The sequence below is a fragment of the Protomyctophum bolini genome (assembly GCF_963924005.1).
Source record: "Protomyctophum bolini genome assembly, chromosome: 15".
Taxonomy (NCBI): domain Eukaryota; kingdom Metazoa; phylum Chordata; class Actinopteri; order Myctophiformes; family Myctophidae; genus Protomyctophum; species Protomyctophum bolini.
Genome location: NC_137876.1, coordinates 10,501,547 through 10,514,213, shown reverse-complemented (window position 1 = coordinate 10,514,213; position 12,667 = coordinate 10,501,547). Strand labels below are relative to the sequence as shown.

The window sequence follows — 12,667 nt, the reverse complement described above, 5'->3', positions numbered from 1 at the left end:
ACTAATGTTGCCCCCGCGAGGATAAGCGGTTGAAGATGGATGGATGGACATTCTACCGTGATTTAGGTTAAGTATTATCCAGACATCCAGAGTTCTCTTTTGAGTTTCCGATCCGTTGGGATAGCAATTATTGTCAATTTGTCATTATAATGCAGTACTTGGCTTATATGTAGCAATTCGTTATCAGCATGTGTTAATGAACAGCATGTAGTAATTTAGTAAATAATCTATTGTGAATGTCAATAGCAGCAGAAGTTGACCTGCTATTAGGTTGCCATGAGACCACAATGCATTCAAGTGTAGACCCAATTTAATTATAATAGATGCAATTGTCCCGTCGTCCTCCGTCTCCCCCCCCCCCCCCCCACCCACACACACACACCCAAACCCATCACTCTTTGTCCTCTGTGCCCCCCTATTTTGCAGACCCATTGGCATAATACCTTAGGTTAGACACACACACACACACACACACACACACACACTCACAACAGATGCCCCCTAACGCTGATATATAACACAAGTGGGCACATGATTGAGGACCCTGAGGCTGGCAGGCCTCATGGCATTGTGTTTCCCTTGAGCGGGCAGCCGGCCTCCCTAAATACCCCTTTGTCTCAGGGTGGGATAATAAAGCCACTGTCCAAGCCACTGGTACGGCACGCGTGGCGCACGGCTACTCATCCCTGGTCTGTGACCCAAACAGGTGGATGTGAGAGATGGGGCGGGTGGTGGCGGGTGGATGGGTCTCTGTTGGGAGGGGATGGGAGGGAGGGAGGGGGGGCTGCATCTGTCTCCATACTCAACGACTCCCTGGGCCAGTCACCACTCCATATGCTGTCAGGAGAGAGAGGGAGTCAGGGGCACAAGACCAGACTAACAGGTGGAGGGGTGGGGGTGGTGGTGGGGGGGGGTGTTAGAAGAGATACAACTTGATCAGAGAAGGATAGAGGGACTGTTAAATTAGCCATATGAGAGAGAGATTTGACTATCCTGATTTCACTTAGGGGGAGACTCTTACTATTTAAGCCATATTAATGTTTGGCCTGCAGCATAGAGAGGCTTTTTGTCCCTTGTGCGTTGCCGTACAGTCTCCCATGCAGGCCCAAGAGCAGTCGCTGTAACCGGAAAACAATCCTCCAAACTACAAAGCATTTATACTTGTTCCCTAAAACTGAATGGATGTTATTTTTGTGTACAGTGAGTTCTTAATATTTCAGTACCTTCTCTGTCCTGTATTCGTTGGTCGTCTTTGATTTGTCAGTATAGCTGTTAATATAACCAGAGTGGTTAATATTTTGTGGCTTACTGTATTCCTGTGTTCCTTAATAGCATTGCACTTGACTTGGATGTAAAAATAGTGCCTGAATGTGTGCATCCCAGTAATCACACCATAACAGTTATAGTGTAATTTTAGTTACTGTGATGCGTTATGGCATAACGGTTCACTGTGACTTTGACCATGTCTTTTTGTTTTTACAGTTTTTACAGCAACAGCAAGCTGAGAAGATCATTGGTAATGGACCTATATTGGTAAATGTACTGTGTATGCACAAATGATCACTGGGTATTTTACTGCAGGTGTGTTTCGGGAGAAACGTGTGTGGGGGAGAGTGCGATTGCAAGCCTCATTCTGTTTAATCCAGTCCACTGAAGCTGAACATATAGGCCTGTGTGACAGCTGGAGCTCCCTGTCCCTATTCTGTAAAATTATTTAAAAAAACCCTAAATGAAATTGGTCAAGGTCCTGTGAAGGTACAGAAAGGGCGTGAAGTGAGGGGTGCACTTATCATCATACATCATCTAATTCTGGCCATTCACATCCTATATCCAGCTTTTAATGTTTGTGTTTACAGTCCATTCATTATCAATGGCATTTAATGTTTGTGTTAGGACAAAGTTTGTGTTTACACGCACACTAAAAGCTGGACATACAGTATAGGAGGGCCTAGCGCCCCTCAAATATGTATTATAAGTAGCAATATTAATAGATGTTGCCTCACCTTTTGTGGTCATGATGTCTCTTCAATACTTTGCTACCTCTCAAATAGGCGGCCATATAAATTCAAATGCCATTTATTTCAAATCCTTAAAAGTTCAGATGGAGGACAGTCTTCACAATCAGCGAGGTAGGCCCACACAAATAACCTGTTGTGGAGAGTATCATACATTTATTTATCTGTGAGTTTCTGTGAGTAACATTTTCAAACGCTGCATGCCGAAGAAGTATTTATTTAGGTCTTGAGTGATAGCGATGCATGCTTCTATTTATCAAGTGCACATGAAGTGCATCGGAAATTCAAAAGCCTCGGCCTCTGCCTGACGACAACCTGAAACCGTTTGATGACATACTGTCTAACTCAATGAAATATTGAAATAAGAAACGAGATTCTGCCTCTGGGTTGATTTGCCTCTATACTATAACTGTGTCCATCTAGGGGGGTCTCTAAGCTATAATCTGTTGGATAAGGCTAATTAATTTTTGGTTCCTGCTATAGACCGACTGTCTCACAAGAGAATCTTGTTTGCAGGAGATTAAAAGATTGTTTGTTAGAAAGGTGTAAATTATCAGGGAGGCCTCGTCGCATGCACCTGCTTAATTGACATAATGAGGAGTCTCATGGGCTCAGAGTGGCCATGAGGGGGAGGAAAGTGGATCTTTCACAGGTAAGTGGGCCCTGTGTGCTATGGTAGATAGAGAGCACCAAATCTGCTAGCACTGCACAATAAAATCCTTAGTCTTACTCTTAACTGAGTGTGACAAAAATTGATACCCATAAACGTACAATTTTACACTGAGGATTTTACTGTGTATACTTCAAACGAAATGTTGGAGAAATATTCAAAGATAATAGGCAGGTACTATTGTATTACCTCAATGTGGATTTTCTTTTTTTAAGAGCTAATCAACACACTGGCTATTTTATGAGATCTCTGATTCATAGAAAATGTTGCAACTGCTCTATCCTTTTTAGGTATAGAAAATCGTCTACTTTTCATATTGTAAAAAATAAATCTGTATTTGTGAACAGATGTTGTCTGTGAAGCTGTCAGCAGGTGATGTCTGATGTCAGCTGTTCTGTCCGGTGCTCTCCATCTCAAATTAAAGTAAGTTGGGTGGGGGGTTGTGGGAGAGATAAAGTTTATTCAAAGCATGCAATGTGAATTTTGGTCACAAACCGCAGAACTCAGAAGGCTTTTCATGTGAGGACAAGGTCGGGAGACAGTACAGCACATGGAGGAGTCTGTATTTTTCCTTTTAGATTTCTGCTGATAAATCACAATGGAGGAACCAGGTTGAACTGCATGGCCTGCTATAAGATAACATATGCAGTAAATGCAGGTGGAAAAATATTTTTAGCTTAGATCTTACATATGAATCAGCCATAATGTCATCCATGTGTTTCCCACACATTCGCAACTTCGCATTATCAAGAAAATATCCCACTTCTTAACCATATGAAACCCTAGCATCCTCATTCTGCAGCATTTTGGTGTGGGAATAATGCTAATTATTTTCATATCATTTGTTGATTTCAGATGTTTTTAAAATTGCTAACATAGTTGAAAAGCCCTGGAAAAGATGGAGCGTATTTCTTCTTTACTTAGTCTCTACTGATTTGTCATTATCTAGTATTTGAAAGTTGTGAAAGCCTAAAAAGCGTTTAAATACATTGTGTATATTGATCAAGACAAGATGTAGTATGTATTCACAGTCGCACTATATGATATTATTCAAAATATTGTGTCATATAAAACCATGCAGAATTGGCATCATTGTGATGCATGACACAATAATGAAACGAATGCCTTCATTAAACAGACTTAATTTTAGACTGGCAATGTCCCACTTGTCCGCTAGGCAATGCCCACTGAAATGTTGTTTCCCAAAGCCTGCAAAGCATGGTTCCGATCAGCATTCATCGGTCAAATTGTCTGTTTGAGCCCTGATTGTCTTTGTGGCTTCAGTTGACCTTTAGTTTTTGAAATATTTGTTGATCAGGCGATTATAATTCTCATATTTGCGTAGTTTTTCTCTGCATGGGGCTGCATCTGCATGTAACACATCAACATTAGGCTGGAGCGTAATCCACCATGAAAGTATTTCCATTTGTCTCTAGAGGAGATTTTTATTAATGGTGTTCTATAAGTCAAAAGGCATTGATAAATGGAATATATATATACGGCACTCATTTAGTCCAAGGAGTTTTAAAGAAAGACCTGCTAGTGGAACCACATTTCTGTTTGTAGCTGTAACCCTTGAATCATTTGGGCTGCGTTTCATCAAACACCAACTCCTTTGAGATATGTAACGAGAGAGAAATATCAATTATATTCCACCCTGACATGAATATAGGAAATTAGGGAAAGGATGAACACAAATGTATCCATGATTTTCTGGGGTTGATGGACACTTTCATGATTGATTTCTTTTTTTAAAATGTATAAGCACATGAGCGTATATGTGTATGAGATTGTGTATGAGATTCAGAGTCATTCTCACATTTCTTGAATATAGCAGCAGCCTGTGTCTCTTCAACAAAACAGCACGTTATGAATTTTATTCTTTAAACTTCTGGAATGAGCTTGTCATGTTTTTACCTGATAATTAATAGATTGGAATTACATCTGACCCCCACCCTCCCCTCTAAACGGAGAGCATGCAGTGCAAACTAGGTGAGCATTAACTTGACCCATAGTACTAAGGTGATTTTTACATATGCTGAGAAATGGCTTCGCTCGTATAACTATAACTTGAAATAGGCCATCAAGTGCAGGCTAATGAATTGATAAGCCCTCTGTTGTGAGAGCATATGGACATAGTAAATTAGTATAAGTGTTGAAGAATTGCCTTTTTTTCCCCTTTCCACTGAGCACTGGCGCATAACTCAAAATGAAAAAGGTACAAAATATATTTTTCAATTGTGGATCCTGTAGAAAATAAAAGTGATGTATAGGCAGTAGGTCGCTGTAGAAAATATTTAGACTATAGGGTCACCCAGAGCTTTAATGGCCATTGATTAAAGTGTGTGGTCCCTCAGACCTCTGCTCCATATGGCTGTTAGCCTCATTATCGGGTCTGGATCTCTGTACATATGTGTATGAGGAGGTTTGGATCTCTGTACATATATGTATGAGGAGGTTTGGATCTCTGTATATGTGTGAGGAGGTCTGGATCTCTGTACATATATGTGTGAGGAGGTCTGGATCTCTGTACATATATGTGTGAGGAGGTCTGGATCTCTGTACATATATGTATGAGGAGGTTTGGATCTCTGTACATATGTGTGTGAGGAGGTCTGGATCTCTGTATATGTGTGAGGCGGTCTGGATCTCTGTACATATATGTATGAGGAGGTTTGGATCTCTGTACATATATGTATGAGGAGGTTTGGATCTCTGTATATGTGTGAGGAGGTCTGGATCTCTGTACATATATGTGTGAGGAGGTCTGGATCTCTGTACATATATGTGTGAGGAGGTCTGGATCTCTGTACATATATGTGTGAGGAGGTCTGGATCTCTGTACATATATGTGTGAGGAGGTCTGGATCTCTGTACATATATGTGTGAGGAGGTCTGGATCTCTGTACATATATGTGTGAGGAGGTCTGGATCTCTGTACATATATGTGTGAGGAGGTCTGGATCTCTGTACATATATGTGTGAGGAGGTCTGGATCTCTGTACATATATGTGTGAGGAGGTCTGGATCTCTGTACATATATGTGTGAGGAGGTCTGGATCTCTGTATATGTGTGAGGAGTCTGAGAAATGAAAATAATATGCTTTTTAGTAGCTTACCGGTACTTCATCTCTCTCTCTCTTTTTCTTTTCTTTTTAAACATTTAAATCCGTTAGGTATTGTGTGCCATATACTGTACAAAACCCCTTCAAATCCGCATAGACAGTGGCAGAAACTTCAATCAATTCAAAGATCAACTAAACCCTGTTATGCACTTTTAAGGGGATACTGTGGGATTAATTTAGAAGTTGTTAATAATAATAATCACCGTATTATCATCATCATAACACTAATAAAAATAATAAATAATAATTTAGTTGCTACTGCTGAATACCTGTAATGTAATTAGGCCTATTTAGTTAAAAGTAATTCATGGCGCCTAAGATAGGCTACTCACAATGCTATCGAGAAGGCAAATCCTTTGGGCTATTTAATTTAGTTAATTCCTAAACTGAAAGTGAAACGGACTAATCATATATGGTGATAGTTTAATGTCAGAGAAACAGGTCCAAGTGATGTATTTTGCCATATTCCCGGACAGTTTTAATATATTTGCTATCTCTCTTTTATGTATCTTTCTTCGCCCTTAGAATTTTCCACTGCCTATATATTGTTTACGCATTTTGACATTAATGCAGAATGTTGAAGAAATCGCCAGACATCGTTCAACCTCTCGTTTCTCCATGCACTGTTCACATGAGAGTGTCGGAGCACTTTTCCAACGTCTGCAGTTGGCCAAGTTGTCATATTTATATAGGCTACAGTCAGCCAGCTAGGCCTATAGGCTATAATAAAAGTAGGCTATCGAACTTTATCCATGCCTAAGGCTTGTGACTGACAAATTCACTGATGGACGGACGGACGGACTTCATCGTCTATTGTTTAACGAAAACAACGAGGGATTAAAGTAGCGTCTGTCGATCCCATATGCCCCTTATAGGCCTAGTCCCTCTTGGTTTGATTAAAACAAAGTTATTGTAGAAATATATGTTATAATATCGAGTAGGCTATTCTGTTTCAGTCGTCGTAGGCCTATGACTTGTGTGTTGTGTGCACCTGTGTGCCCAGGCCTTGATTAGGCCTGTGAGTATAGACCTATGCTACACCATTTCGTCTCCATCTTAACAGAACTGCAGGCTGACATCTGAAAGTGACGGTAGTGACCTTGGGTCGAAAACTGAGATTTATCTTTTAGCTTCACCAGGATGAAGGACAGAGTTGTTAACATTACGCGTGGATACGCATCTCATGAATATTCAGGTTTCTTTAACCCAAGCTAATTGTTTCCAAGTTCAAATTCAACAACAACATTGTACAATTGGGCAATTGGGTACACATTTTGTTAAATGTCATTGTTCGGCGATAAACCTAATCCTTTTTTTCTTATAAAAATTATTATATCGACAACCTGCAGGTTAGCCTACACTGCTTGAAATGTGGATATTGGCTATTGTGAAGTCAAATAAATTATGGTAAAAATACATCTAAACTTTTGAACAATTAAGCACACACGCACACGCGCACGCGCGCGCGCGCACACACACACACACACACACACACACACACACACACACCTATTATCTGACCACGTAGATAATCGCGCCTCCGTAACGCTTCGATTATTTCAAGCAACGCTTTTAATTAGTGTGCTCCTTTAGACAGGACTCGACTGAAAGAGATTATTGGCAATGTCAAGGATGCTAATTGAATGTTCGACTTCTAACAATTAGCCCACTGTAGAGCCATGTCGACTCATTAAAGATTCGATTGCCCGTCTGACTTTGGCTCTTAAAGTCAACTTATCGTTGCACTTGAAACTTTGCCATTCACAAATGCCCCCCCACAGAGCTGACCAACCCCCTGCATCCACCCCCGCGATTTATCCACTGAGACAAAATGAAGTCCGTCGTTGGATACGATATCTTATTCGAAATCTGGTAGGCCTAACAGGCCTATACCGCTAAAAAAGTATTAGCGTATAGGCTATTAAATGATAGGGTCGGTGTTTTGTCACCTGTGTAAGTTTTTAACAATGTTTCAAAGCCTACAGCTCGTCTTTGCAAAAATTATAATAATAATAATCTGTATACCGCTTCGCCGTGTCCATGCATTTAGAACCCGTTCAAAGTATTTTTAATATATGTCTTGAATTAGCTATATTGATCAGATATCTTAATACAACATTCGATTGGTTTCGGTTCGAGAAGCCAATTTCTCCTCGTCTTGAGATATACAAAAAGGCGTGTTTGTCTATGGGTTCTTCAAGTGAAATTGTAGTCCCAGGAATGTGAAGTTTGTGCAGCCTATATAGAACCATGCGGTGGTGTTTGAAAGAGACCCTGTGCCCCAAAGAAGCCCCACCAGTAAAATATTAGGATTAGCATCTCTTTGAGGCCCCCAGGATTAACACTGCTTCCCAAAAACGCACATTCCTTTTGTTAAAACTATCTGAATTGAACTACCGGAAAACCAGGAAAAAGGTTAATTCCTCCATTTGGGTATAATAAGGCTATAGGCTATTGTTGTAAGAAGAGATTTGGTTATATTTTATTCCTGCATGTGGGATGCTTTGCCTCTTTGTTGATTGTGCCTTGAATTTACAAACATTTTGACCACTTAAACCCCTTTTCCAATTGTTTTAAATTGAAAATTGCCGATCTGCAGGCTCACAAAGTGTCACATTGCAGAGCGTTGTGAGCTTGTAGATCTGCAATTTTCGAAATAAATAATTAAATAGGCTAATAGCCCCCCCCCCCCACACACACCGTTCCGTTAAATATTGTAGATGTAGGCTATATTACCATCAACTATGGGGACATTTTTATTTTTTGCATGCATTTTAATTTTCGTTTAAATAAATTATCGGTATAGGCCTATACGATTTAATTGGAAACATTTTAAACTCTATAGGCCTTATATAGACCAGCATACTTTTCCTTTAGAGAAATATCACTGTAGTCCAAATAAACTAGCCCGACATATAATGGGTTCATTCCTTGCATCGGGATAGATACATTGTCTGAATTTGGCTTTGCGGGATAAAATGATTTCCAAAAATATATATTCCCCCTAGTTTCTTCATTTTCTAAACATCACACACGCACGCATGCACGCACGCACATACGCAGGCACAGATTTAGTTGGTTGAAGAATGAGTGGGGTCAGCTCACAGGACCTTTATTCATGTCTTTTCATCGGTGGGGTCAACACCATCTTTGGAGCCCGTGAGGATCCATGGTCACCGTGTGTCAGATCAATGGAGGGGAGTCGCGCGTAAAGTGAGGAGTTTCTCAGCACCCGAGAGTCTTTTCCAGTATGGCTATCCCTTGATTATTACTACCATGTGCTTGGAAAGTCTTGTCTGTTCTTTGTGATGCTAATTAATTCACGATTAGCATTTTTTTTTTGTCGTTCGAAAAAAGTTAGAAATCTATTAAAATCACAGCAGAGAGTCTGATGCGAGGGGGGCTCACAAATTGCATACAATACAACAGATCACAGTTTCGAAGGCTAGCACAGATAAAAAACACATATGTACCATTTATATAAGACACACACTGATTGTCTCTTAGAAACTACATATTGATTCCTTATAAACACGTTTTTTTTTTTCTTAAATAAAGTAGTGCATCCATGTCGCCTCGTGGGCGCGCAGTCCACACACCATCCTCACCGAAGCGTCTCTCAGCGCGTCACGTGACACGTCGGCAAAATCGTGTATCTTAAATTAGACCTGTCCATCCCAAACGCTTCGCCAAAACATTGGCTCCTTTAGTTCTGTTATCAGATAAGCACTTGTTCCGCCGTTGCTGTACTTTTATCAAGAGGCGACTCTGTGTGTGCTGTCCTATAACCAACAGGTGTTTACGCATAGACGCGCACACTGGTAGACATACTATTGGGGGCTACAACCTGTGAATGAACTGAAAATCTCATTGCCAGTGCTAAAATAAATACAACTTCTCCTCTAGGGGATCAAACACCATCATGCCAAAACCCCAAGCCCCCCACCCCCCGAGCGCCTTGTCTCGCCGACGACTCGCATGAATCAATCTTTGTATGCATACATTTTTATTGAAGGATGGCAGGGCTATGTTTGATTTATGGTCATTGTTTTGTTTTGTGTCCTTGACGGATGTCTACTCTCTTCACAGGACTTGGAATTTCCACGAGGAAGTTTGATCTTTATAATCCAAGCAATCAGCGTTGAAATTCAGCTTCCACGAGGCCGCTTGGTCCTTATAATCCAAGCAGTCCGCTGTTGAGTTGAAGCCCAGTCCTGACGTCCCGTAGCCCTGCGTGGGGAGGGGGGCCGGGGACTGGTTCAGGTGGCTTGCGACCCCAGGGTTTGTGCCCATGGGACTGAGAGTCGACCCGGGGCCCGGCAACTGATGGTGCATGGGTGTAAGGTAAGACCCGCAGTCCATGCCACCGAAGTAGGACGTCGAGCCGGCATAGCCTTGGCTGTATCCCGACGCTTGTGAGTAGGTCATCGGGTAGGACCTCTGCATGCAGGATGAGGAGGTAGACAGCGGGTCGGACAGCGGAGAGATGGACGCCGGGCTCCAGATGGACACCGGCGCGGCGGTGCTGGTTGAAATGGCCGGGGCTGTCGTGGTGCTGGTGGGCGGTGTGAACTGGCCACTGGCCCCACTCTCCGAGCTGACTTCTCTGGTGGGTGAACTTTTCTTTTTGGCCGGCCGAGCCTTGTTCTGACCCCCGTTCTGCTGCTGCTGTTGCTGCTGGCGACACTTTGCCCTCCGGTTCTTAAACCAGACCTGCGGAACATTTAGATTATTTTTTATTTTCTCCTGAATTTATTTACTCCTTATTTTGTCTCGTAGTGTCTTAACATTGTGTGTGTGTGTGTGTGTGTGTGTGTGTGTGTGTGTGTGTGTGTGCGTGCGCGCGCGCGCGTTTATGTGTTGCGTTTTCAATGGACTGCATAGCATTTCGAAAAATGTGGTAGCTTACTATAAACCGCTTGATTTGAGCTTACCTGAACACGAGATTCTGGCAGGTTAATTTTGAGGGCCACCTCCTCGCGCATGAAGATGTCTGGATAACGAGTTTTGCCGAACAGCGCCTCCAGGATGTCGAGCTGGGCGCGCGTAAAAGTAGTCCTTTCTCGTCTTTGCTTGCGTGGTGTTGCTGCAAAGCCAGGAAACGCGAGAAGAAAGGATTAGTCATTTTAAATGGAAAAACAAAAATCCCATTAAATCTCTGCAAGTGGAGGGAAAAAAAACACACTGAAAACGATGGTTTCTGATGATGTGCGTGTAATGTATTACAATGTGCATGTAGGCCGTATACCGTATACCACCATATTTTATATATATGTGTGTGTGTGTGTATATATATATATATATATATATATATATATATATATATATAATTAATTATTGTTTTTATTCCACATCCACATTAAAAAAATAGAGTTTGTAACTCACATGGGTAGCCCACGGATGGATGCAGCAGGTCCATGCCGGACGTGGTTAAGCTCAGTCCATTGACTGTGTAAGGTGGTTGCTTGAGATATGACATCATGCTAATGTTCGTCTGGGGGGCGAAGTTGGAGAAAATTTTGAAAATGGACGAGGCTTCCGAGATGTACTTGGTGTGTGTCGTATTATTCGACGTGCTGTCCACGTTATGTCCAATACCTGCAGGGTGAAACAGAAAGAGAGATCGATCAACGCGATTTTAGTGCCAGTGCGGCGTGGAATAAACCTTCTCCAAGCGTCACACTCTTAACCCCCCCACACACACACACACACACACACACACACACACACACACACCCTGGGGCAAAAAGTATAACACTAATTGCAACAAGTCATCTGAGAGGACAGAGTACAAACTGCATCCTGCAGGGATCAGTCGAGCCGAGGGCCTTTTTTTTGGAAAGAAACTTCAAAGATCAATTTAGACAGACATCAGACATCAAATTGGAGTAAATCATAAAGTCATGTACATAATGTAGGCTTATCAACTTCACAAGTGGTATTTTCTGCAAATGTAAGTCATTCAAATATCAAAGAAGTATAATATAAAACAACCCATGTACAATTGCTGTTGGGTTTTTCCATAATATTGCTCATTCTCTCATTCAACTAATTTCTGATTCAAGCTTCATGTTTATTTTGTCTTTACCTCATTTGTAAAATATCTGCCATATATCCTCAAGCTTTTTATCACATTTGACGAAATGCATCAGTTTTGGATCGTGATATTGCGTTTCAACATTTTCTAAAACGTTTGATGTAAAGAACTAGACATAGGCTTATTGGCCTCCTATACCTGTTTCAAAATGGAAGGGCCGGGGCTTTGCGTGATCGCCCCACATAATACAGTATAGGCTATATGTGACTGCTGGTGACACATTTTTATATTTTCAGCGGAACTATTTCTATTCATTGTTAGACGTAGATGCACTGTGAGCTCAACTAGAACCACTTAAGCCTCTTTTATACTTCGTCGCACGACGTTGCCGCGCGAAAAAAGACTATAAAGCTCACGTCCTGTTGTATTGAGTTTGTACATTTCTTCAAAATGTTATTTTTTGTTATTATAAAATGGGAACGCCAGACTGAAAGTGCATGGTTAGTGACCCTAAAACCCTTCCTTAACCCCTACGTGACCCTTGATTAGGCTATATACTCTCGGACCCAGCACCGTTTTTTTTTCTTTCTTTTTTTTTAATCCAACGGTTTTTCCCTCCGTCTCAATCTGTCACAGTTGAAACAGACCCTGCATCCTACCAGTTGCACACACGCTCAATAATAATTACCCTGTCCAGGAATTAATTATGATAAATGTTTCTGTTGATGAATTAACGAGATAATCCGAGTAGCACGCGCTCCCTAATTGGTGTTGCCCTTAACTCTGCAGCGCACTTCGTCGCGTTAGGCTAATGTACGTT

At 41.5% G+C, this 12,667-nt stretch overlaps 1 protein-coding gene across 1 annotated transcript; it reads right to left on the bottom strand.

The window, feature by feature from the left end:
• Positions 1-9,893: 9,893 nt before the first annotated feature.
• otx2b (orthodenticle homeobox 2b) lies at positions 9,894-11,292 on the bottom strand (the record flags this gene model as incomplete). The annotated part of the gene is made up of 3 exons (XM_080783743.1): positions 9,894-10,523; positions 10,745-10,896; positions 11,196-11,292. The coding sequence occupies 3 exons, from the start codon at positions 11,290-11,292 to the stop codon at positions 9,894-9,896; spliced, it is 879 nt and encodes a 292-aa protein (XP_080639869.1).
• Positions 11,293-12,667: the final 1,375 nt, after the last annotated feature.